This window comes from Aulonocara stuartgranti, assembly GCF_965226115.1.
Source record: "Aulonocara stuartgranti genome assembly, chromosome: 4".
NCBI lineage: Eukaryota > Metazoa > Chordata > Actinopteri > Cichliformes > Cichlidae > Aulonocara > Aulonocara stuartgranti.
In genome coordinates, this window is record NC_138942.1 from 31,250,788 (window position 1) to 31,278,067 (window position 27,280).

General features: G+C 40.5%; 1 protein-coding gene across 1 annotated transcript in view; it reads right to left on the reverse strand.

The window, feature by feature from the left end:
• Positions 1-4,757: 4,757 nt before the first annotated feature.
• The window catches only part of igf2bp1 (insulin-like growth factor 2 mRNA binding protein 1), a 52,246-nt gene continuing 29,723 nt past the window's right edge, over positions 4,758-27,280 (reverse strand). The window contains exons 3-15 of the mRNA XM_082530967.1: positions 19,141-19,189; positions 17,426-17,477; positions 15,066-15,129; positions 14,458-14,751; positions 14,002-14,136; positions 13,764-13,886; positions 13,464-13,599; positions 13,107-13,229; positions 12,878-12,994; positions 12,607-12,681; positions 12,366-12,497; positions 12,138-12,251; positions 4,758-11,373 (exon numbers count right to left, since the gene is read on the reverse strand). Coding sequence (XP_082387093.1) covers positions 11,218-11,373; positions 12,138-12,251; positions 12,366-12,497; positions 12,607-12,681; positions 12,878-12,994; positions 13,107-13,229; positions 13,464-13,599; positions 13,764-13,886; positions 14,002-14,136; positions 14,458-14,751; positions 15,066-15,129; positions 17,426-17,477; positions 19,141-19,189 — 1,570 coding nt within the window. The 3' untranslated portion in view covers positions 4,758-11,217. The remainder of the gene's footprint in view (positions 11,374-12,137; positions 12,252-12,365; positions 12,498-12,606; positions 12,682-12,877; positions 12,995-13,106; positions 13,230-13,463; positions 13,600-13,763; positions 13,887-14,001; positions 14,137-14,457; positions 14,752-15,065; positions 15,130-17,425; positions 17,478-19,140; positions 19,190-27,280) is intronic.

Sequence of the window (27,280 nt, forward strand, 5' to 3'; positions counted from 1 at the left end):
ACATTACACAGATGAAGATTCACAAACATGTAAAGACTAACGCAGACGCATTTATGAGAGAAAAAAATACATACCCTGTTCAAACGGTCCAATCAGTCAACAAGAAGGAAAGGAAAACAACACAAAATCCAGCCAAGGATCTCTGGTAGATCTGTATCTTGAGGCACTTTCAGTCTGTTTTCAGCTTTGGTGATTGTCAAACACATGCTGCTGATAGTAGGACAAAAAGTGTTTGCAGGGATTTGAACAACTGTTTAGTCCATTAGTCTAATCTCTGTTTTTAGTCGAAACCCTGCCTCATCACCTTATAAACACCACTGGATCACCTGGACTACAGTTCAGCTCAGACACACACATGGACTGTATCTACACAGCAATGTGTCTTTAACTCAGGCTCCAAGCAGAAACTGGATAGAACACGAGCTATGACAGCGTAAATGTGTCATATAGCATATTTAGTTCAATGCTTTAACAAACCAGACCCACTGAGTGGTGATACTAGTAGTGCAATAAATAGTTTTTCAAATTAATATCATTTCAGGTCCCGGTGATCAAATATCCATGAAAAGTTTTCTCTCTTTTTTCCTTTATGTGTTGCATTGAATGCATTTAATTATAGTTGAACTTTTGCACTATGATAATTGGCACAAAGAAACACTTCATCAAATGACTGGTTCAAATAAGAATTCCCAGACTGGCTTTAAAGAATTTCTTTTTCTCTTTTACCACCACGTTATAGTTTATCAGCAGATATTTCAGATTTCAACAAACTAAAACAATATGTGGATATTACTTCTTTCCAATAGAAATGTGGAACCACATTGTTTTGTTTCTGTTTTTCAAACAAAATTATCAATTTTTTGTTTGTTTGTATGGTTTTATTGACATAAAACAAAACAAATTCTACTAGAATCAAAATTTGGCACCATTAAAGCACAACAGAACTACTGGGTCAAACAATGGAACCAGTAAAGTTAGTGGCTACAGGACTGAAATCCACCATGGTTTCTTTAAAAAGAAATGACCCCACACTCTTCAGACTTCAGACTCTTCACACTGAGTTAAATGTTGGGGAACGTTCACCTCTGAATTTCCACAACTGACCATATCAACCAGAAGTTTGAAGGCAGATGTTAGAAGTCACTGATGCTAATGTCTATAAAAATGAAATGCAGGAACTTGTAAATTATGGGGGGGTTAACTAGTAATTAGTAACAATTTATGAAGCTTTTTCACTTAAATTGTTTACCCTTTTCATAAAGCTCTTTAAGTGAAACCAGCGTACTCTTTCCCAGATCTAACACTGAGGGAGAAGATGCAGCCGAGTAGTGAGGAAACAGAAGGAAAATTTTAATGTCATTGGTGCGATAAGTTGTGGTGAATAGCTAGCATGTTGAGCTTCGCTCTCGACCAATTCTCCAAACTCATCGGGACATATTTCAGGTGTGATACACATGTATGAATGTTCTAGAATTGAGAAGAAACGTGACTGTCTGACAACTTTCTGGACACTGGACACCACGAGGCAGTTGTGTCCTTGCAATGAATTTGAATATGTCCTGATTTTTGTCCAATGTGTAGCAGTAAAGAATGCTTGTTTCATGTTTTCCTTTTTTCTTTGTAGATCTATAGTTTATCTGTTAAGCAATATAGTTTGTGTGTGATTTTTTTTGTTTTTGTTTCCTGGGCGGGGGGGTGTTGATAAAGCTCATTTAGCAGGAGTGTCTAAATAGTTCCAGTTTAAATCATGTTTCTTCATGTATTTTACTAAACCAGCAAACCTGGAGTAAGAACATTGAGCATGCTGAACAGACATTATTGAGGTGCTCACGGACACCCACACATTCGTTTCATCTCATTTGTTATCCAACAGAGGAACACATCCAACTCTGACTCAAGTATTGCCTTATCATTTTAGCTGGAGAAACACGCTTTTCCTAGAATCGCCCACTAGAGGGTGCCATTGTTTAACTCAAAATAGAATTTCACTGTTCAGCCGCTGCTCATCGTTGGTTTTCATGAGAACATTTGCCTGTTTAAAGGCATATAACAGGTGAGCCCTGCTGGTCTTTTTTTCTTCTTCTTTCTATTGTTCTATTTCAAGAAAGGCCAGCAACCCTGAAAGGTGTTGTGTCCACAAAAATAGAATAAAAAGGAGCTTGCAATTGACTTAAGAAGCTTGTTTCAGAAAAGTGCTCATTTCTTTTATAGCATCTACACTGCAAACATCGACTTTTAGTCTGTTCAGTAGTAGTGTTTAGTTTTAACTTTGTGTGATATTAAGATGGTATCCTTCAGTTCTTTATTCAGTTCAATTCTGCAACTGATTCGACTGTAATCACCTGATTTTGGTACTTGGCATTGCTATTATACATTTGTAATATAAATAATTGCTATATGAATAAAACCTGCAACTTTTAACCCCCAAATGATTTGCTTTTGTGGTGGGTAGTGCTATCAGCTGTGCAACTATTCATTTATTTATTTATTTTTACAGAATCGTCCTCGACAGCTATTCAAAAAGTTATACAAAATGAAATGTCATAAAGAGTGTGACATTGTTTGATAAAATTATGCCCGCTAGTGGTTAAAGGCATAATAAACGGACCATTTGCATGTTTGGTTTTGCAGCAGTATAATGAATCCAGTGTTATAATTTGGCAGCATTTTAAAATCACAAGAAGAAGAAGAAGAAAAAGAAGTGTAAGGAAGGTCCTTCACTGCTGAAGGACACATGAGAGAGACTGAAGGCAAGAGAATGAGACGTGCAATTTAAAGTATTCAGATTGACTTGAAGAAGGTAGGACGAAAGACGACTGGACTACAGCAATAAAGCATCGAGTCTTACACGTAGGAAGTGATGTAAAGGTTTCGACTAGCAGTCGGACAGCTGGGAGAGCAGAGAGATGAGTGAATACAGAGCTTCCTTATTGACCTTATGCATAACCTTCATGTCTAGAAGAGTAAATTTGACATTTTTAGTTTAAACACCTTTAATATGTACACAGGAGGTCAGGTATAACAGTAAGTCTTTACAGATATTTAAATGTAGAAAATATTAAAATTAAACAAAGTTGTTGCACCTCATTCCTTTATCATTTGGTGAGGCTTGCAGCAGATTATTGAAACATGAGCAAACATGCATGCAGCTTGAAAAGGCAGCATGACCGTCTTTATTCTTCAGCACAGCCTGAACTCTCGTAGACGATCTTTGGTCTTGCTTTTAGTAGTTCTCCAGGGTTCTTGTAAGACGTTCTGAAGTTCTTCTTTGATTGCTGTCTGTTTTTTGTTTTGTTCACTGCCAAGACAATCCCACACTGCTTCAGTGATGGTGAGATCCGAACTCTGGGGAGGTCAGTGTGTCACTGATAGCGTTCCACTGTGTCTTTTTCAGCACAGCTATGCCTTCATTGCATTGACAGTAAGTTTGGGTTCATTATCATGCCGAAATTTAAAGGCAATCAGATGTTTTCAAGTGGATCAATATTTGTGCTCATAATTCCATCAATTATGACACGATCCCCACTCATGAGCATCTATAGACATCTGTTTTACATTTGTAGACACTGCTGTTCCCCCTCTTCCTTACCTCTGTGTGTTAAAGAGAATTTTAAACAAAAAATTCAAAGTTGGATTCATCGCTCTGATGTTCCCACTGATTTTCATTCCAGATTATGTGTAATAAGGCATACCTCAGCCTTTTGTGCCCATTTCCCTTCCTTAAAAGGTACTGTCAATTTTTAGGGTTATTTCATTAAAGGACGTAAAAATAATAATTTAGTCAAAAATACATTGTTGTTGAACGTAATTACATACCAAACTGAATCATTATCACAAACTTAATATCAATCCTAATCCAAAAATACATAGCTGCTTCCACAAACTCGTGCCCTCTGCATCAATACAGCAGAGACGGACACTGCTGCTATGACTAATTGTGTTTTATGTACATGGCTAGAAACCATGTACATATGTAGTACACAAGTCTACACCTCCAGACTCAATTTATGAAGGATCATAAATAATAATAAATCACATTATTTCAGCCATTCTAGCATTATTTTGTGGTAATTACCCAACATTGTAAAGACATTTGAAAATTTCAACTTTGATTTTTTTTCCAAAATAGTAGTAATAGCAGTAAAATACGTATATAATAAACATGTAAATATTGTAAACAAATAACTAAATGTAATAAAAGTTATTTATAAAGTTATTTACAACCTTATAAACAGTACACTTGCAGAATGACTAAAACTAGTCAACTGAATGAACAACAGGCTGTGAGGTCAAAGGTTCTCAAAGACACCGTTTACTGGGGAAACCTGCAGTCAGCTGAGACTGAAGAAGTCACTTGGAAGTCACTTTATTTTAGAAGTACCTAAAGATGCAACTTAAAATTGGTTCTTTGCCCATTTCTTATGCAGAGAAAATTTGGGTTAGGTGTCTTTTTTATACTTGAATAGTTCATAGGTTGGTGTTAAGTGGACTAGCAAACAAACCTCAATGTCCAATGAAAAAGCAAACAATTTTGAGAATGCCTTGAGAACTACAGCTGAAGACCACTTAAGAAAAAAAAAAAAAGAAATCACAATGAAATATAAATTATATTTTTTAAATGGCTCAAGGCTTTTGCGCAGGTATGAACAGCTGTAAAAATCCTCAAAATCTCACCACATTAGACAAATCATTCATTGTCTTTGTATAATGTGTCAGATTTTGTGAAGGCCACACAAAAAGACAAAAAGCCAAGAAGGTCAGTTCTCTCGTCTTTTAATAACACATTCATATCTATGCTCTGTTTTGTTTACAAGGAGTTTAAAACAAGTGTTGATGACGACTAAAGGAATCAGGCAGGCAGAAGGTGAAAGTCCATATACTGTAAAGACCAACGGTGCCATCTGCTGGAAGGAGGGAAGACCTGACACTCCTGATGAGCAAGGAGTCGCCTCAGGCTGCGCAGTCAACAGTGAGATGGGTTTTTTTTATTAATTTGAGGTTAGGTCAAAATGTGATTATTCTAGATCCAGCTCAGTACAGAGGACCTCCCTCCTTCCAGCTACACCTACATTATCAGCTAAAACAACAGGTCCTTTTGCTTTTCATTGGAATTGAAAATAAATCATCAGTCGGCATAGAAGGTCCTTGCAGGGCACTAACTCATGTAGGTTTTTCACAGAGAGAAAGAAAATGCTAAATGCACCCAAACACAAGAGATTCAATCTGCTGTCATAAAGAAGAGAGAAAAATGTAAAGTCAACCAAAAGAATATTTTGAAGTTAAAGAAAGCTTAATGAAACAAACTACATAAAATGCAAATTGGATAAAGAAATCTCTTATGCTGGGTTGTTACAGAAGAAAATTAAAAATTGGTGGCAAGAGTTTCCATCTCCCAATTTCCTTAATATTCCATTTCAAATACAAGTCAGAATGCAGAAAGAAAACAAAATCATCTTTGGAAGAAGTACGTTTTTTTCCTTTAATAGACTATCCACTACAGTATATGGAGATGCCACTACCCAGTTATTTATTTACCTATATTTCTTTCAAATGACTTTTTTTGTTTGTTTTTTTTAGTTATTTTGTGTCCTTTTTCAAAAGTTTTTTTTACCATTTATCTATTTTTTCCTTTTCCTAAGAGGTAGATCAACAAAATAATTACATGGTTATAGGTGTTGTGCCCCTTGATTTGGGAGGTGAGCAGCAGGGCAGAGCCGAGGGAGGGTTACGAGTAATTTTAGTGTGTGGTCAGAGCGAGATGAGCAGAAGAACTGAAGTTTGTCTTAAGCTGTGATGTGAAGTAGGGTTAGTGAGTAGCATCGGTAGCTTTGAGCAGTTTAACTGAAACACCTTTCCCAGGTCAACAAGTTGACGCCCTGCTATGACTGGCTCACTTCCTCCCTACGCATGAAGAAAATCTTCATCCCGTCTGGCTCATGTCACCCTGCATCACAATGTGTCCATAGAGTGAGTGTGTGTGTGTGTTTTCTCTTTTTTATTCATGTATTTTTTATTTTATTTTATTATTTTTTTTGCATTTACTTTTACAGTCCCATCTCTAAGCTGAAGAGGTACAATTGCAAAAAGCTGAAAAATAAATTAATAAAGTCCAAGAAATGGGGGGGGGGGGGGGGGGGGGGGGGTTGTACTAAAACACTGTCACTTTGTTGTCTGACTGCTCGCTCTTACTTTTTTCTTTGAACAAACCAACAAGAGACAATCTTCTAGCTGAGTTTGCTTGTGTTTTGAGGTAGCGTTCCTAGTTATGTGTCAAGAGGTTTGTTTGTTTGTTTGTTTTGTTTGTTTGTGTTTCCTTCTTGGGAAAGGAGTCCCTCTGTCAGATTCTGTTTCTGAATTGTCAAAGCCCCATTCCTGCTGACGGACAGAGGGGTAAGAGGTGGGGAAGTGTTAGGGACACAACATGGAGGAGTTTGTGCTGTTTTAGAGCAAACTCTGCCCATCCTGGAGTCAGTATGTGTATGTGCGCGTGTGTGTGTGTGCGTGTGTGTGCGTCTTTTGTCTGTTTTTTGATCAGGTAAGATAAGTTTACTCAAGTCGGAATTTCCTTTCGGTCGGAAAGGGGCAATACCAGTCAGGATCTGTTTTGCCAGTTTACTGCGTGTGCTTCTCATCAGTGCTGACCATGTTCTAAAGCATGCCGGGTTTAAAGTACGACAGGCGTAACTCAAATAACTACGTGTGACACAGCCAAGACTCATCACCAGGAGCATTTTAGCTTCTTTCAGCTCACAGTTTTGCTTTTTTGGCCCACAGCATCAACTTTGTGATCGCGTAGCAACAAAAGCAAAATTCTGGCTCTGGTAAGTTGTGAAAATGTGACTTTGGAACCAATATTAGGGCTGAATCTTTTATAGGTTACAAAATGACATCAGTGACTAATTCATACAAGCCACATGAGGTTTCACCATCTACTTGCTCAAGAGACGGGCAAAGGTGGCGCAAACAGCTAAACCTTCTCCCAGAAGTCATAACAAGAACAGGGACTGTTATGAATATTAGACTTATGAGAGGATGTTTTTGGATGCCCCAAATAACTGTTTGTCAGTAGGTTTGCCTTTCTTTTTGGAGCTCTATATCAAAGTGAAATGAAACCAGTGGGGAAACGTTGTCGAAAATGGTCAGCCATAACAAGCACACAAGCAACAGGTAAACATGTCTGAAACACTGGTATGGTCCTTTAAACAATGTTAGAAACCGTGTCGGTTTTAACTCAAATGTTAGCGTGCTGGCAATGATACTGTTTTTATACCACGTGGCACCTCTCACTACCAAACTCTGTCCACTAGCTGATACAACTTATTGGCTCAATCACTCAAATTGCAATAAAAAAAACAGAACAGAGAGGAAAACCAGATGAAAATGAAGAAATAAATGATTTTTGTCTCTGTCTCCGGCTGCAATTTGTGTGAGCCATTCTTTCTACATTCTTACTTACAGAGCGGGCGTGGCGAGCGGCACGGGGGCGTGGCGAGCGGCACGGGCGCGCCTCAGTTTAAACTGTACTGTCGTCTCTCTATCGTAACGAGACAAGAAGGGTTCAGGTGAAACTTCACCTGAGTTCTAAAATACTTCAAGTCCTTCTCAGTGAGCTCATTTGCTTAACGTGGCTCTATACTGCATTTTGGACTCCGCCCCTTCCTGTTTGTTTGGCGCAGTCACTGTGACATACTGAGCTACATGTTAGTACTTCGTCTCATTAAGTAGCTGTAGATTTCTGCATTAAAAAAAGCTAAACAATAAGATGGGGTGAAATTCAACTATTTTCCAATAAAGACTCAGAGTGTGGATTCTGGGAAAAATAAAGAAAAACGTTTTTGAACAGAAGCGAGCAAAACGAACACAATGGAGACCAGCGCAAGAGAGGGCAAGGGACCCTTACATTCCCGCCCACTCCAAAATCACTCTTCTACCAGAGGACAGAAGAGCAACGACAAAGCATGAAAACGTGGTGTGAAAGAGCAAGAAGGGAGAAAACTCTGACTCCTCACCATCCACTGTTTTTGTTTTTTTAGATTTGCATCAGATGTTCTCAGTTGTTTGCTGAAATATTTAATCGATTAGTGCAACAGTACGTCCCCAGATGTCACTTCCAAACAAAGCTTGCTGTACTAAATAAGAATGAAAAATAAAAAATGTCGTTCGAACCACTCCAGAAGCCCGCAGGCTGAGGGATGAATCCTGAATAGCATGTTGGTGGCTGTGAACGGAGCGCTGTGGTTTAGAAAGAGGTGGAAACTTAACAGAGTCGAGCTGTGACGTTAGCGCCTCTGGGCAAAAATACAAGCGCAGACGAGGTGGAATAGATTTTTCCCTGTTTGTTGATGAGCTGGTGGGGTAGCCGATTAAGCTTGTACCAAGCACAGGTAAGACATTAAAAAGACAGTTATTTGGCAGTATCCTTCCCCAACTTGGCTAAGCGCAACCTTTCTGTCTGATGGTTCTTTCCCACTTTGATTTTTAAGGTTTTTTTCTCCAAAAGTACAAAAGGTTAGAGATCACATTTCGAACATGTTATGTACAGGTTAGATATTATCCCAGCTGCGTTGCTGTAGCTCCCATCTTTTTCCTCTAAAAGATTTGTGGATTTTCTCCACTGGGTTCTCATCCTACTTTTATCTGCTTATTTTTTCCTCAACCACATCACCCAAACACATCCCCTGACTTTAAAAAAAGGAACATTTAAAACCAGCGAACACAGACGCGCCTGCATTCACACATACACACAACAAGCACACGTGTAGCCAACAGGGAGCATCTGAGGTGGCACGGTCAGTGCACAGGTAATAAATATTCACATTCAGAGAAGTCCGAGCTAGTTCCTGTGTGTAAGTAAAACACCTGACACAGTACAGCTACTCTGTAGGTGGACCGCTAATATTTAAAGTCCCAACCTCCAGGTGAGAAAGGTCGCATTTTCATATGCCAATATTGCAGGTCTGTAAAGCAGTCTCATAATGTTTGGCGCTTCGTGGCAATGTCGTCAAAATAAGACGAGGAGAGGAGGGTATTTCAGGGCACACGGCAGGCCAGAAGCCACAGGAACGGGGTATGACACAAAGGTTATCCGATTACCCCGGTGGCGAGCTTGGTCACCATGTGCACTTGAGGATCCTCTCTCGAGTTAAACATAACTCCCTTTTGGCCATTTCTCTGTTTCAGACTACAGAGGCTCCACTCACACGTCAGGAAGACCGAGCATGTTTCCCCCCAAAAGATGGAAAAATGGGACCCGTTTCTTCTCTACACCAGCAGACCGATCTCTCTCCACTTAGGAAAAAAGAAAACAGCATCTTTGTCATCCTGAACTCATTCAACCATCACACCAGAAAACACAAAAAAGGAAGAAAAAAAAAACTACCAAAGCCATAACTCAATACCTAAAAAGAAAAAAAAATAATTTTTCTTAAAAAAATAAAAAAATATTCAGGACTCTCAGCAATTTTTTTCCTATTATATAGAAGACCAGCAAGCAAAAAAAAGGAATACTGAGGTAACTTTACCCTGAGGTAGGTTTTTTCTTTTTCTTTTCTAATCTGTTCTAATCTTGGCGAGAGCGTCCAAGCATCGACCCCGCCCCTCATTATCATACGCAGGCAGGGTCTGGAGGCTCCGCCCACAGGCCTTCAGCAGACAGGGAGAGAGAACGAGGAAGCTGCTCCCTTCATAACGACATTACCATTGCTGAGCTCAAGGCAAGGAGCTTTGGAAGACTTTGCTTTTCGTGCTCGACCAAGATCAGCCTCGGACTGCCTTCATCACTGCAGACATTAAAGGCATTTTTATTTAAGAGAAAAAACGCAGGGATGGCTGAAGCACCCGACTCTCCGTCCGAGACTGACCTTGACTTTCTGCACAAACGTAATGAGCATAATGTCTGTCGCTGACACACTTACTCATACTTGTTAAGCAAAGCCGTCAATACATTCACACCAGGGGCCGGGCTAACTCACATATCATATATATATAATATATATAAAATATGCCGTTTGGGGTGCAGGTCGCTCGCCAGCGAGCACAGCTGCTGGCAGTTGTTTTTTTGTTTTTTTAATCTAACACGTGGTCTAAGCCGCTGCAATAGAACTGCAGGACCAGCTGCGACCTCCACTCCCGTTACTGTCTCTTGCCGCGCCTTCCGCCACATAGCTAAATATTGGAAGGGCATCTTCAGTGCCTCCCCAGCCCCGAGCCTTATTGTAGGCTAAATGATGCTACACAGTACAGGCAAGGGACTAAGAAAAATAGAGAAGACGTCCTCGTTTTTTTTTTTTAAAGAGGAAAGGCAAGGCGGCCAGGCGCAGCTTTTTTTTTTTTTTTTTTACATTTACATGAAGATTATATATTTACAACCTCATATTTTCTCTTTTTTCCTTTTAATCTCTCTACTATCCTGAAAGGTTTTAAAAGAGCAGTGTTAACATCTGCGGCCCCTCTTCTACGCTCTCATTTGGCCAGTAGGTTAGGGGCGGGCGAGGCAGTGCCAGACCCCGCACCTATCCTCCTGTGCCACTACAGCAGTTCCCCTGTTCCTTCTCCCAGCTCCACCTCACTGCATTCTATTAATAATAGCTCTGAATAAAACATTTCTATACATATATCTCTATGTTAAAAAAAAACCACCTTTAAAATATAGGACTGACTGCAGATGGTTGGAGAGGTCTCTTGGAGGCGATAGGACAAGAAGGCACCTGCTAGTGTGCCTGGGAAACGCAGATCTGCTATAAATCGGAACCCACCATAGCGTTGCTTCATCCATACATGGAGAATAAAGTCGGCCATGTTGTTTCGACTTATCTGGGTGGGATCCCATAAAGTTAGAGCAGATGAGGAGCTGGCTGCAGCCATACCGAGGCACACTAGGAGGAAACTATACCCTCTCTCTCCATGTTCCTCCTTACCCTCATCTCACCATCCTCACTCAGTTTCTCTTCTGGCCTGGAATCTGATCTCTGTTCTGTTTCTTTTTTCTTAATCCTGTTTTTATTATTTGTTTCATCTTTTTGATTTCACTCGTCTTTGTTCTTTGTCTTTCTCTGTGATTATTGGGCGTACTCTCTCCCTCTTTATATCTCTCCCTGTCTCTCGCTGGGTCCGTGTGTCGCTCTCATGTATCCGTCCGTCTATCCGTTCGTGCATTTGTCTGTCTGTCCTTCCGTCAGGCAGGGGCCCCGCGGCATGTGAGAAGGGTGCGGGGACCCCTCACTTCCTGCGTGGCTGGTGGTCCTGAGTCAGTCCCTGCGTAGGTCTGCCCATCTCTGTGAAGCCCGGCGAGTGAGGGCCAGGGCCCATGCCAACTCCGCTTTTCTGTGTCTGTTTGACCTGGGTCAGAATGTCTCTGATCTTTCTCTGGGCCAGCTAGGAGACAGAGCAGAGTTGAGAAGATGAGCTGCATAAGTTACGCCTTTTTCCCCTGCTGCAGGGAGACAAAGTTAGCAACACATTAGATATAGCAGACAAAACTGCGACTTCAGAGTTTGGTCAATTTTAGGTTTTTAGAAGGCATCAAGAAAAAGTTCAAGTACACAAAAATGATATTTTAGACAATCAAGGATGACAAGAAGATGAACTTTCTGAGTATCAGCAGCATGAGCATATGCACCATTAAAATGAATCAATGTTAGCACAGATACTTAACCTCATAAATGCAGGAAGACAATCACATGCCATTGGCTACTTATAAATGCTAACATCTTTTTGGTAGCTAAGCTAACATAGCTTAGCATAGCGAGCATACAGTGCTGAATAAAATAAATATGACTAAGCCATGAATGTGTTATAATGTATGAGGTGTTAAATACGCAACAGGGCACTGAGTAACCATTAGCACCACCTAGATGTGAGTTCAAATTTCAACCAATCAGAGAGGTTTTTTCTTTTTTTTCCATCATTGCTAATTAGAAGTGGTCACTGAATTTGTCTCACACTCACACTTTTTGGATTATGAGAGTCAAAGAAAAATACCTGCAAACAAAAACTGAGACCTAATTATGTGTCAAAACAATTAAAATGACACATTACAAAGGTCATTGTAGCAGTAGTGATACTTCATAGTTCATAACCATAGAACAGTTTGTTGAGAACATGATATATGAGCACATTACAAAACAGTAAAGGTGTACCTGGCTAGCATAGAAATGCCCATTGATCTTGACGATGACCTGGTCGTTTTCATCAGGTGTCTGTTCTCTGGGAACCACCACCTCAGCTGCTGTCAGGTTTTGCAGCTCGTTCACCTGGAGACACGAGACTTGGTTAGTGCGGCAGCAACAGTCCTTACTTAAAGCACCCTGATGTGCAGAATATGTTACTACTGGAAGTACACCAACGTATACGGTTTTGTGGCTTACCGTCTTGCCTCCCTTGCCAATCACTCTTCCTGCAGCAGCAGCTGCCATCTTGATGTGAGTCTCAAGTTTGACTTCTTCCTTTGGCCCAAAGAAGTTCTCTTCCTTCAGTTTGCCATAGATTCTGCCCTGAGCCTGGAGGAGAGGGCAAACAAAAGAAGGTTAACACTTTTCAACAACCAGTTGTTCCACCAACCAGGGATATTATGTCAAACAAAAGAGGTAAATGACTATCAGTGATTACCTTAAACTGAGCCTCAGGGGGTCCTGTCACAATCACCATCCTCATTTTGGAGTCTGGAGATTCAGCTGGTGCGATCTGAAGGAGATACAAGAAATACATTATTCAAATCTTGAGATCTTGGTTTGAGAAGTGTAAATGCTCTGTAGTCCTCACCATCTAGCAGTATTTGGAAAAGGAAATATTAGTATTTTCAAAATACCTTTCTGCAGATGCAAACAAAGTATTTTTCCCCTGAAAAGTGTTTACAAGATGCATCTGTTTATCAACACACCTTAATGGAGGCTCCAGCAAAGCGGCTCAGCTGTTTGATGTGCTGTCCTTTCTTTCCAATGATTGCTCCCACCGCCTGTGCTGGGATGTAAACATGGACCGTCTCCTGTTCTGGAGCCTGAAAAAAAAAAAAACAAAGCCAAGAAAATCCCATTAAATAAATAGCAACAGTCTTTTAAAAAGAAAAAAGAAAGAAAACTATAATCAGTTGATCTCTCAGGTAATCTTACCCCAAAGCAGCCGTAGGGGGTGCCACCAACTGCATTTCCAGGTGGTGGTGGGGGCATATTGGAGGAAGAAGGGAAAAGGCCCAGAGCACCCAGGTTAAGGCCAGGGATCAGATGTGTCTGTTGCTGCAGAGAAGGACAGCGTAGGTAAGAAACCGCAATGACAGTTACAATAGGTGGGCTGGTTCTAGTGTTGAACCAACACAAAGAAAAAAAGCACATCTCTCGTACTTGTGCTGTACTACTGACATTATTTGAATACGATTCAAACAGCCTCGCCATCATATTGCTATCATAAGTTCACAGAGTTCAAAGTCCGTCGCTGGGCTCCCCTCCAGTTTTCTGTGAGCGTGCACTCACATTCATCGCTGCGATGTCGTTCTCGTAAGCCTCCCTGACCTTCTTCATGATCTCCACCTCAGCCTGACAGCAGGCTTCGATGGAGCCTTTAACTGTGATGGTTCTCTCTGGATTATACAGCGTCAGGTCCTGGAGACTGCACACAGAGACGGCACACGGCGAGGTGTTACTCACTGATGTGGCTCAACTAGAAATTTTATCCGCTCATGGGTGAGCTGCAGTGAGGCGTCTTTCTGTGCTTTAAATCAATAAATCATTCACCTCAGCTAATACACAACCACAAGTTGGTGTGTGTCTTACGGGGAAATGGTGATCTTGGTATCCGTGTCCTGCTCAATTTTCTTCAGGTTGCGTCCCTCTTTCCCAATCAGCCGCCCAACAAAGTTGTTGTGAGCCATGATCTTCAGAGGGACCTCATCAGCACTGCAAGTGGAACCCACTGTTATTTTCATGCTTGCTGCTATAGAGAACTCATCAGCTCCAGGATCAGTTTTACTGCATTAGGTTGTTACTGTGCTGGATCACTATGATAACTTACGTCTTAGTGTCTTTGGCCTCCTGGTGCATGATGTCCAGGATCATGCGACAGGCAGCTGAGCAGCCCTCAGGGGTAGAGTGAATGCTGATGGGCTTCTCAGCAGCACCCGCATTCTCCTTGCGGTGGACGTCAATCCTGCAGCAACAGAAAGAAATGCACACATGGAATTGTGTATGTCAATTCTGACACAGGGAAAAAGCTCAAAAGCAGAGTTTTAAAATGTTAAAAAAAGCATTTTTTTAACAAGAACCAGAGTGTCTCGATACAGTTATGAAAGCAGATTTTTCTTTCTAAGAGCAATAGATATCAAACTTTTAAATTTGAGCATTTAAAACCATACATTTAATCTGGAGTGTTTAGGAAAAGGTTTCATATCAGAATGCTCTCATCCATCCATCAAACTATCTTACAGATCATACATTAAGTGTGAAATAAACCCATCACGCTGTTACCCACTTGCTCTGTGTCTGCTTGGTGATGTTACGAATGGTGGCTCCTTCCTTGCCGATGATTGCGCCAACGTACTGTGTGGGCACCAGCAGTCTCAGAGGGATGTCGGCATGTGGAGGTTTGGAGGGCATCCCAGAATTTGGGGACCCACCGCGGGGTCCGCCCCGGGGCCCGTAGCCAGGTCGCCGGCCGTTATCAGGCCCCCGCTGGCCTCCCTCCAGTTCAGAGGTTTCATCGGGGATGTAGGAGACACGCAGGGCATTGTTTTCAAACTGGTATCCATTCAGCTTCTGGATGGCTCTGAGGACCCAGCACAGCAGCAGTAAGTCATATTTACTTTGATTATCGACACGGCACAGTTTTAAGAGGTCACCGCAACAAACATATACATACATATATATATATATATATATATATATATATATATACAATACATAATTAATTAGAGCATAACAACAGACTCTTTGCAGGTAGATTTTGCAACAAATGCTACACAAAGTCATGATTCAACTTTTCACACACACCTTAGCGGTTTGTTATACACAAAATGGACCAAAATTCAAAAGACTGTGGAAAGAACAAGAGATGGAAAAATATTAAGATGAGCAACTTACTGCCTGGCTTGTTCGCGGGTTGCATAGGTAACATTAACCACTGCGGTCTCACTATCTGTGTTGACTGAAAGAAAGAAAAGAGGAAGTCTGAATACATTGTAACTTGTTTCATTACCAGGTTAAACAGCATCCTCGCTGACTGACTGATGTGTGTGACACATTAGTGCACGTCTCTCAGAGCGTTCTAGAGTGCACGTGTGCTTTTGTCATCAAAAACTACTTTTTCATGTGTATTCAATGACATATTTATTCCTTTATCACTGGTGGACATGGGTGATTACAAGCTCCTAGGTCAACATGGATATTTATCATTGGCAGAACTATACTTTTTGCACTAGCCTAACTGCATTTAAACAGGTAAGTTTGGCCACTTACAGTGTGATTGCACAAAAAACATTACATAAAGGGGTGAAAACACACATGAATCAGTCATTTACAGTGGTCCTTCACTATATCGCGGGTTGCTTCAAACGTTCCTTTTTGCTAAAGCATATAGTTGGATCAGGTGACCCTGAATCCTCCCTTAGTTATGCTGCAACAGGTTTAGTATTAACACTATATGTTAATAGACCTCTCTGCACTGAATCACACTTGTTATTAATCTCTGGCTCTCTCTGGCCGCCCCTCCCTGAGCCTGGTTCTGCCGGAGGTTTCTTCCTGTTAAAAGGAAGTTTTTCCTTCCTACTGTCGCCAAAGCGCTTACTCAAAGGGGGCCATCTGATTGTTGGGTTTTTCTCATTATGCATTATTGTAGGGTCTACCTTACAATATAGGGCACCTTGAGACAACTGTTGTGGTGATTTGGTGCTGTATAATTAAATAAAACTGAACCGAATAGAACAAAGTATCCACTTCATGTACTAGCTCATGTAACACATAGAAAGAAAACCACCCCCTTAATCATCACGGTCATGCACCATCTCTGCTCATCTGACAGCTACAGGAAGGTTCTTTGTGTTTTGCTACTACATTTAAAAAGCACATCACAGAGAGTTACGGTTCTCTTTAAAAACAACTAAACACCAAAATGGTTTAGAAGACAGAAGCCTTTTTGTGTACTCTAACTGAATGACTCAATCCTAGATATGCTCTCTAAAGCATGAATATTGGCACCCGCAGTCATTTCTGAACTTTTGGAATAACTCGAGTATCTCATCTTAAATCGTGGAAATAACAAGCATCCAAAAAAAGTGTCTGCAGTGAGTACAGGTGTAACTGTGCATCACTAACACATAGGTTAATGTTTTCATAATATGGCTGTAACTATAAGGTACTGTAGGTGAAGATCAGAATATATGTTACCAGCAGCTAATGCAGAAAGAGTTGCTGTGCTTTTTCCATGCACCACATACTCTAAGGTTTATGGATCAATAGCATGCTGTCTGGTCCAGGCTCAAATTGAATCAGTGATTAATATCCACAGTTAGCCAGTCGGTTATATGATACTGCCAGCATTTTCTACTTCTGTCCCATGGAGTACCTCAACAGTGACATTCCTGCTAGATCTACTTGTTCTCACTAATGTTCAAGAACTGATATAATAATAATAATAATAATATATATATTGGTAGTGTGCTTGAGAATTCAAAAAGTGATGATGCAGGGGTTTAATCTGTGTGGAAAGTGTTAACTGGATTTCTACATCATCATCATTAAAAAAAGAAGCTTTTCTCTTTGCCCACTTTTTAAACAATTGAAGCAAAGACTTGATTAATTACAATAATCAAGAGATCATTAACAATAACCTACCACTTTGATCAAATCACTGGTTTTCACGCCACAACACTGAACGCTATCATGTAAAACGTGACAATCTGAATTAATCAAATATCTTTTGAGCATTGGATCATTGATAGGAACGCCCTGAGCTCTAGTAAAAATCTTTAAAAGATAATACTAATTATTCATTTGAATAATTTATGGTGAAAATATAAAATAAATGGAACTGAACCAGTGGGTTTAAGATGAGGGCCAAGCGAAAGTATCTTGTGAATCCACGGTGCAGTGTTGAACACAGTCACCTTACATCATTGGTTGAGATTAGGAGCGACTGTAAAGTCTAAACTCTGATTTAACACCAGGTCAAAGAACTGTGCCAAATCAAACCTGCAAATACGCTGCAGAAACCTCTTTGCCAAAAGGTTTTTGGTGGTTCACTTTTCACCACAAACTTGCTCAGCTGAGCTGCAGTTACCAATGTGCTGCCACTAGGTGTCAGCAAAGCATTATGCTGTCCAACAATAGCGCAAAAGGAGAAGTTTAACTGCCAGATATTTTTATTTAATGACACATGTGGGAGATAAAAAACATAAGTAACAAGTACTAAAATAAAATGTGCTTCAAGTTTATTGAGATCTCACCTTGTTCACAGTTTTCTACGGTTCCACACTGGCCCAAGAGTCCATCCAGCACCTGATGGAGAGACGGAGAGAAGGGAACACTATAAAATCCCAGCACAAAACCATTTTAAGGAAATCCTAGACAATGTCATTCAATTCAAAACATCTTTTTGTTAGCACAAATGATTATTTCACAAACATATGTGTAGAGTAATATAAGACAGGCATTCACTTAAATAAGATATTTCATCATTTATGTGTTTGTTGACAGGTCTGCAAGCTCAGGAGCAAAAGACGCAATAAACGAAGAATAACACCACTCAGCTGGTCACTCTTTGACAACAAAATGACTTTGTTTTCATTTCTGTGAAAAATCAAGATAAATTTAGCAGAAAAAGATTGAGAGAGAAATAAAATGAGGCTGCTGGACAATCAGCTACAAATGTTAAACATGTAAATATAACCTGAGATCACACCAGTAATAACTGAGGAGATTTTAAAGGAAACGAGTCATCATGATTCCCCAACTCCACCCCAAAGACAGACGTTCACATATTTACACAAACTTAAAGCTCTAAATTTACCAGGATAAAGCTGAATTGTTTTTTTTCCCCTTTGAAATTTTTCAACTTAAATGTAACAGAAAACTATTAAACCCAACATACTTAATGAACTTTCATTATTTTACATTCATACATAGATGATGATGTCGTAAATGCCTGACCCCAAAAACTGTGATTCTAAGGTTAAATCATGCGCGCCTGTAAATTCTGGATGTTTATTAAGGTTGATTTCAAGCACGTTTCAGTCAACTTTGCATTGAGACGTTGCCCTCACGTGGACAAAGGCAGAAGTCTGGCTCATATTCACGCACACATACGCACATGCACACATGGAGCCACTCCCACAGGCGCTCGCTTGCCAGAAGAGGCAGACGGGTGTGCCACGCCCTCACAAAAACAATGAAAGTGCACAGAGCTACACACCAAATGTAGGGAACAGTGATCCTTCCACTTTCCATTCTTCTGTAGTCAGTCATGTTTGATGAATCAACAGATTTAAAGCCTAACAGGGGAAGAAAAGTCTGTAGTTTTGCCCTAAAAGTGCCTTCTGCACTCTTCTTTCCATTCCATTTCTGTTTGCATTATATACACACATATATATGCTTCAAGTCTCTACCAGAGGTCTGGGAGCCTGAGGGTTCGGCACAGTATCTTAGCTGTTCCTACGACTGCGCTCTTCTGCACAGAGATCTTAGATGTTCTTCCTGGGCTCTCCAGGAGCCACTTGCCTAGCTCATCCTATTCATGTAGCATTCCAACAGTGCCCTATTTTTGTCTCTTTCCCACCGATGCCTTCTTGCTCCAGTAGCCCACTTCTCATCAGGGTCACCTGACACAGACATTGTTAATCCGGGCATGTCTGAGGTAGGCTTGGTTAGCATGGGGTTAGTCTAGCCTAGGAATCTTACTTCATACAGATGCCCCAGTCGGGACTCGAACCTACGACTCCTGTTTCAATTTTTTTTTTTTTTTTGCCAGACAGACCTGGAAAACCCATCTTGGATGGGAGAGAAAGTAGTGGCCATTTTGCACACACTGTTTCCCTTTTACCTGGGCAACAGTTTACACATAAGCAAGCAACGTATTTGTAATGTGATGTGGCCATCTGAAGTGTCAGCCATAAAATTTGTACGTTATAACCTTAAAAAAAAAATAAAGGAAATGGGAACTAACCTCCCACTGCAGGTGAGGTGGAATGTTTCTGATCTGGAGTTTCCTGGTTCTGTGGAGAGAAGAAGATTTAAGGAAATATTAACGCTTTGCAAACAGAAAGAAGCTTTTAAAAGTTTCAAGAGAATGAAATAATGCTTGTGTGTGTGTGTGTGTGTGTGTGTGTGTGTGTGTGTGTGTGTGTGTGTGTGTGTGTGTGAGAGAGAGAGAGAGAGAGAGACTCAGAGATACAAGAGAGTGACAGGAAGAAGCAGCTGCTGAATGAAGCCAGAACGTGTCCTGAGTGACAAACAGGTGATGAAAGCAAGATAGCCTTTGGTCCAACACTAAACCGAAACAGTGCACCAACCTTCTTTGCTATTATTAGTTCAGATGAAGACGTTTATATCACTTAGAAACAAGCCCTGTGAGCTACAGATCTAAAGATGCACATTTGCTGTTCTAGCAGCGAACAGTTAGGTTTCTCTACAACAGACTGGCGACCTGTCCAGGGTGTACCCTGCCTCCTGCCCTGCGACAGAGGGCATGGACCCTATTGCAAAAATGAGCCTAAACCAGCTGAGTGGTTAAGAAAATGGATGGAGGTGTGTACAGACTGACCGATAGTGTTCAGTTCACGACATTTGTGGCACCCAAAGTGGGGTAAAATGCACACACACACACACACACACACACACACACACACACAGCTCTTAAATGAACCCAAGAACAGCGGAGAAACAAAGCCATTTCTAAGGCTGTGGGACTCCAGCGAACTATGATGACAGCTACTATCCACAAGTAGAGACAACTTGGAACAGTGGTGAACCTTCCCAGGAATAACAGACCAGCCAAAATGATTCCAAGTCTGCATCAATGTCTCATCCACACGTCAGTGGATGGAGCTTCACAATAAGACAAACCAAGTATTTTGAAACTACTGCCAACCATATTTTACAACAGTGGAAAATTAAACCAGAAGGAGACAGCATTGGTAAAACTAATTATGTGATTAAAGCAAGTTTGCAGCTAATAAACATGGCAATTTAACTGAAATACTAATTACAGTGAAGGTTTGAAATTCCATTCTGCAACGGTTTAGTTTTTCATCAATGACTCAATATTGACTCTGCCAAACTCACCTACATGCTATTTTCAAAACAAAGCTTTTTAAATCGTCTCTATCTGAACATGTCAGACTTGAGGTAGCCAGTTGGGAAATTCTCTGCATTTCTCATATAGATCTGTCCTATATCACCTCGACCTGAAGAGTAGCCACACCACCCACACACAATGAGAGAACCATAGTCCGACACATTTTCCCCTCGAATAAACCCATTTGTATCAGCTTTTTTAAAAATGTGTGAACAGATCTGGTTTTCCTGCCCACATCTCTTCTTTAACCAGTTCACCAGTGGATAGATTTCCACAGGCATGAACCTTCCCCCTCTGTGATGGTTCCTCATTTTCATCCTTACTCAAGACTACTCTATCTGCTACATCTTTCACTTTTAATGAAGCCGTTTATATTAAAGAATCATGCTAGTGGCATCTTTTAATGTTAGAATGGTTATTTTATTTGGCTAAGTAACTCAAAAACCTTTAGCCAATCATTCTTCTATCTTTACCGTCTTTAAGAACCATGCACCCCACCCAACTGAGCATCAATAGCTTTAAACGGCCAACCCCCATACTAAACGCCAGCCTAACCCCCCAGGAGGCTGGAGCACAGATGAATAGCCTTTTGTACATATAGAATACCTGACATCCTCCATCCATACTCCATTCCCCCACCTCACCAAAAAAGAAAGAAAAAACCCTTTTGATCCTCGATGAGCGCTTGGCTATCAGCTACGTCACCATCTCCAGCCCAAATAAATACTTTTTTTTTTTGGACAGACCTGTCCAAATGTTACATGTTTAAACACCACCGACTACACCAAAGTTCAACTTTATCAACACATTAGCCCCTCATTATCCTTCCCGTTGTCATTCCAACCCATCACCCCCACAGACAAATATATCCCAACCCCCCATCAGGCCACGGCCACTGAACCTGTTTGACCTCTGGCGTCACCACCTGCCAACCAACAGCCTACACCATTGGCTGAAACCATGGCAACAAGTTAAGAATGGGCGGGAAAAGAAGATGGATGGGTGGGCGGATGGACAGCACAACAAAATGCGTCACATTTACTTATGTGCTACATCGCTCATCTGTTATATCTTTTCAGTTTTAAGTATCACCTTTTTTACTTACATGTGGGTTTGCCTGCCTTTGACATATCTGTTCAGCTGCTTCACAAAATTAAGATGTTATTTTTATAATATATGTTTTGTCATTAGGCAAAGTAGTGAAAACAATAATGCTGAACTAGACTGTTGTTAGCTACAGATATATGCATAAAAAAAAACAAAGTAAAGGCAATTTTAAGTGCACAAGACTAATTTAAGTGTCAAACTGCACAGCTTAAAATAAACATAAATTAACGAAACAAGAAAGAAATCTGCTTTGAGACGTCCCGCCCCCCCCCGCCCCGAGTCCGCGTTGATGCGCAAAGATGGAAACCCATTGTCAATGCAGCTTGAAAATGCCCAAGGTTGAATATAAAACCTGAAGGTGATGAGGTTCCCTCAGCTGTGAAGGCATTAAATCCAAGCTCTGCTCCAGTCCCCAGCAGGACAATGGAGCAAAGAGAAAGACAAGAAGAAAGGAAAGAAGCCAAAAAAAAATGAAAAGTGAGGTCCTCAAGGAGGTGGTGGAGGAGAGGAGAGAGGAAAAGGTCTTTGCTCTAGAGGGGGGGGGGTCAAAGGCCGAGGGTCAGAGCTCTTCAGATTAGCCTCCAATACCACAGTGAGGCAGGTCTGTGGGTGTAAACGTGACGTCCTACACTTTCACAGCAAAAAGTACAACAGGAACTCAATAACAATCCCGTTCTTGGATCCTTCTATGTCCCCCAAATGTCATCGTGTCCACCATCAAGGCAGCTATACACAAAATAGTTCCAACGCCTGTTCAGAGCTTCACTGATGATGTGAGAAGTATGCTGCTGGTTACAAGGCTACAAAGGGCAAACTAGCCGTCACAAAAGTATCTTTACTACTGCTTTACTCACTAACTAGATTGGGACCTTCTTACCTTTCTGAACTCTTAACTGGCGTCCTGCTAATAGATCGTTACAGTCAGTTGATCAGATACTTCTGGTACCAAGAAGCAGACGACAGCAGAGGAGACTGGGCCTTCTCCCTCTTCGAACTAGGACCTCGCCAACATTTCACATCTCTAATACCACATTTTTAGTCTCTGACGTATACATGTAGTATTTCTAGCATTACACTCATACTTCATGAGACACATGAAAATGTTTTAAGAGGCAAACGTTACTTAAACAAAAATGCATTTTTGTAATAATTCAGTCTACTTTTAGTTTGTTTTGCTTAGGGAGACGCTTGTGCCACAATGAAACATTCATTCATAGTTATAGTTTAATCGACAAATTTGGAAATGGGTATTTCAAAATTTCCATTTCAGAATATACAGGTTTGGTTTTTTTTATTTTACTTTTAATTTTAGCGTTAGATTTATCTTGCTGTTAGAAGTCAAAGGACAGTGTTCACCCAGCACTGTAGACCATGAGTTAACCACGAATAACTTTGACTGTTTTACCCTCTATGAATAAGGCAAAGCATTTCCTGTTAACATCAGAAATCATCCAAGTGGTTTTAGTTATGCTTAATGAACTTTAGAGACGCTGTGTGTAATGGCACTGCAAGCAGCAGTGTTTCCTTTCATTTCATTTATGAAAGAAAGAGGCTCAGAGCTGAAAAATCAATGAAAACTGTCCCCAGCAGTCGAGTAGCACAAAACGCACATACATGTAATAACACACACAATCTAACATGGCAGCATTCAAAGCCACAAAGTGTAAAGTCACCCACAGTCAGGGCTGTGATGTGTGCATGCATGTGTTTCAACAGTGTTTTACTGCTCCCAGTGGGACTTTTCAGTGACACAAAAACATGTTTGACAGGTTTCACTGCCAACTCTTCCAGCAGAGCAAATAAAACCCAGATGACAAATGCTACTATTTTTACTTACTGAATAAGCATTTATATTAATGAGACATATTTGGAGAGTCTTAAGTGTAAAAAGAAAGGATACATGGTCAAAGACCGAAGATTTTCAGCATGTGGGTTCAGAATGGTTTCTTGTCAAATCAAATCAAACAAAGTTTGGTTAAAGTCTGCAGATAACAAACCTTAGAATGAGTCCAATAAATATTAAGATGATGCAGCTGGACTGACCTCAGTCAAACAAATACTCCCAGTAATAGGAAAACTAAATGCATACAAATGGTGCCAATTACTCTACAAGTGCTCATCAATACATCTCAAAGTCTTTTATCTGCATTTTTATTATTGAGCATTAACTGCTTTCTGCAGAGTGACCTCACCTACAATCACTCTACTAAACCACTAAACCACAAATGAGCCGAACAGGCTCAATAAACAAATCAAAAGACGCGAGTATGGCTTAAAGAAGCTTCTAGCAAGCTATGAGCCCCTTTGTCCCACTGTCGCACTTTGGCAACAGTGGGAAGGAAAAACTCCCTTTTAACAGGAAGAAACCTGTTAAAAGAAGAAACCTCCAGCAGAGAGGTCTGTTAACACATAATGAGTGAGAAAGGTGACTGCATTAACACCTGTGGCCACACAGGCCACAAGTTTGACTTCACCACAAGAAATTTCCTAAACACTTTTCAATTGCAGCTCACAAACAACTTTAAATGTCTGTCATCTGGATGAGACATCAAACAGCCACAGTTCTCTTCTCTAGCACTAACACAACATACATTTTTAGGTTTAACAGCAGCCAACAATTCCACTTTTTCTTTTTGGGAATTTCCAAATGGAGATCGCAAGTGCCAAAAGTTCCCCTAAAAGAAATGCTTCTGAATCTTTCTATTCGCCATTTTAATTCACATTTTTAAAAATTGAAACCTTAAAACTCATGCATTCATGTATTTAATTTCAAGTCTAACTTAAAATGATAATCAAAAATCTTACAATTTCAAAAGTGTTAAAGGAAATGAATGTGAGAAATAGTCAGAAACGAAAACCTGGAAAATTATTATGGTTTAAAATAAAAACAGCTAAATTATACAAACTGGAACATCTTTGCACTTTATTTAGCCAATAACGACACTCACTGCTTTGTTTGTACCTTTCATTATTAGCGACCGCGGTGGCTAACTTTCACAGAACTGAACATTTATTTTTTTGTGGGTCTAAACAAGCGCGACTCTTTTTCCAGACAGAGATATGCTGTAATTAAGCTAACTAGCTGTAGCCTTATTGTACAAAATAAATCTCTTTAATATGTGACTGAATTTATTTTTTGGCTAGGTGTGTAACCACTGATTGGCAAAGCCCATGAACACAATTTGAGACCATTGTGTAGAGAGAAGTCATTACCTGCTTCCATTACAAAACCCTTACAACACTCAAATATCCCCTAGCAAGAAGCAAAGCTGGTTGCTGGCACAAGGGCACAGAAGTGCAGGGGGTTAATATTTTATAAGAGCTATCTGGCCGGCTTAAAATCGTGGATGAATATTTTATCGCTAACAGTGAGGAGTGAGAGGATGATGGCGACCAAACACCATGGCCCAATCTGCCCACCAACGTTGTCACCGGCCAAAGACCCATCGTCCAGTCCCACCTGTACATCCATCAGTTAGATGGAGACCATCCTTTCAGAGGTGGGACCAAGTCATTGTTTTGCAAGTCTCAAGTAAGTCTCAAGTCTTTATCCTCAAGTCTCAAGTCAAGTCTCAAGTAATGTCAGGCAAGTCAGAGTCGAGTCTCAAGTCACTGGTGTAAAAGTCCGAGTCAAGTCACAAGTCTGAAACTTTGAATTTCAAGTCCTTTCGAGTCTTTAAAAAAAACAAACGAAAAAATAATGTTGCAGTTATATGCTAAATGTAAATATTAGACCATGTAATTTTAAAATCTGTGTTTTTCTCAACACATACAAAATAGTGAACTTAGAAAATATACACAAATTGTGAAATTGCACCTCTTTAAAATGCAGCTCAATTAAACCTAGCTCCAAGAATAATTTTCACCGACAGTTCTGAGATAAGCTGCATGTTATTCTTGGATGCGGTTGTAGGACCGGCTTTAAAATCGCATGACAAAAATATCATACACATTAAAAAAAACTGTATCACCAACGTAGCCTGGAAAACATTTGCTAGTTACATGAAGTCAGCTATCTCATCTTAGCATATTTATATGCATATTTATAATTATACGGTTCTTGGAGTGAGCGCATACGATCATGAAGTTTAGTAACTTCCGGTCACTGCAACAAGCCCAGGTACAGTTTACCGACGGATGGGTGCAGGACCTTGAAATGCACCGTGTAGAACGAAAGACCATCGTACGTATCATAAGTTTACCAGTCTCACAAATCGTCTTCATAAATACACATTCGTTAACCGTTTATTAATATAACCTTTGAGCTCAACGGTAATTAATTAGTAGTGGAAATAATTTCTGGTAGCATCACAGAAATGTAGCAGTGACAATAATACTGTATGCTGTAATCGTACTGGGCAATTAGTGATACAAAAAACCTGTTTTATCCTGTGAATAAAAGTATGTGTTTTTGTCAGTGTACCATAATAACAGAAGCGAAACGCAATATTGTGTCAGGACAATTTACTATTTATGCACAATAAACACAGGAGCATAGCGCGACAATTTCTGTTCAGCGCCAGACTTGCTTGTAACCTATATCACCAATTATGTTAAGAAAAATGACGCATTAACTACAACAGCAGACTGACCTTTGTGTAAATGCTTGGAGCAGACTAACCTGTGAGCTGGAGTGTTCTAGGACGTTATATTTGATCTTTGAATGGCTGCAATCCAGTCGCCTCTTTGTTACTTCGGAAACATGGCTTGAACAATTTCTCTTCAACGACGTAATCCGATAACAACCGATCTCTTTACCCGTCGGCTTCCCGTGGCTGTCATGCGACCGGCTATTGCAGTTAATAATACAACAGCTTCTTGACATTTTTGTGTTTCTTTTTATCGCTGTGTGACTGATTTTAATTGAAAGCCTGCGTGCGCTAGTACCGCTTGCCACGAGTTCCCAGAATCCTTTGCGGTTCTACCCGTGAATGACGTCACATTTTCAATCTCCATATAATATGCATGTTAAATTTTATATTTGGGGTAAAATATCAAGTCTTTTCAAGTAAACCGGTTCAAGTCCAATTCAAGTCCCAAGTCATTGGTGTAAAAGTCCAAGTCAAGTCACAAGTCTTAGAACATTTTTTCAAGTCAAGTCTAAAGTCATAAAATTAATGACTCGAGTCTGACTCGATTCCAAGTCATGTGACTCGAGTCCACACCTCTGCATCCTTTCTCTGCCCGGTTACCCTTCAAAGACAGTGCTCCTCAAAGCGCTGAGCTGGCAGGTTAAATAGACGCGGAATGACCATCGATGGTCAGGTGAGATAAAGAAAAGGTGGATCGGCCTTTGAATTTAAAAATCTGGTTCATCATAAATTCACTTAAACACAATAACCTCACAGACTGCAATGAGAAAACAGTCACAGTGGGCTATTTTCAGTCTTTATTAAGCAAACAAGTGGTGCTTCCTTTTGAAGAGCCTTCATATTTTTCCAGAACTTTTCGAGCGATATGCCAAAGCCAGTAGAATGAAAATCTGCTCTCCGGTAAATCTCGTTTGCCTCACTGTGGGTGTGGAAAACCAGGCCCAGGTGTGTCTCATCCTTTTCTTCCATACGTATTCCCACTCCTTTCTACATCTCTGTATGTTTCCTCCTTCCTCCATGCCCTGGAGTTTTCCCCAGGGTGGTGCAATGTAAGGAGAATAAAGCCGTAGCCTGTCCGTGCTAGATAGAAGAGACAAGTGAAGCATATCAGTCAGTGGAAAGGATCGTCACCTACCAGCTGGAAATATGTGTTAATGCACAGGTGTGGAAAAGAACTGTAAAAGAAAAGAAGGGAACATCTCCTAAAGAGTAAATCCACGTGGAATTACAGAAGGCAGAAAACCGCATGCTCTCAATGGGTTCATGATGTCTGGCAATTTAACGGTGTGTAAACAATAAGTTAGTTACTG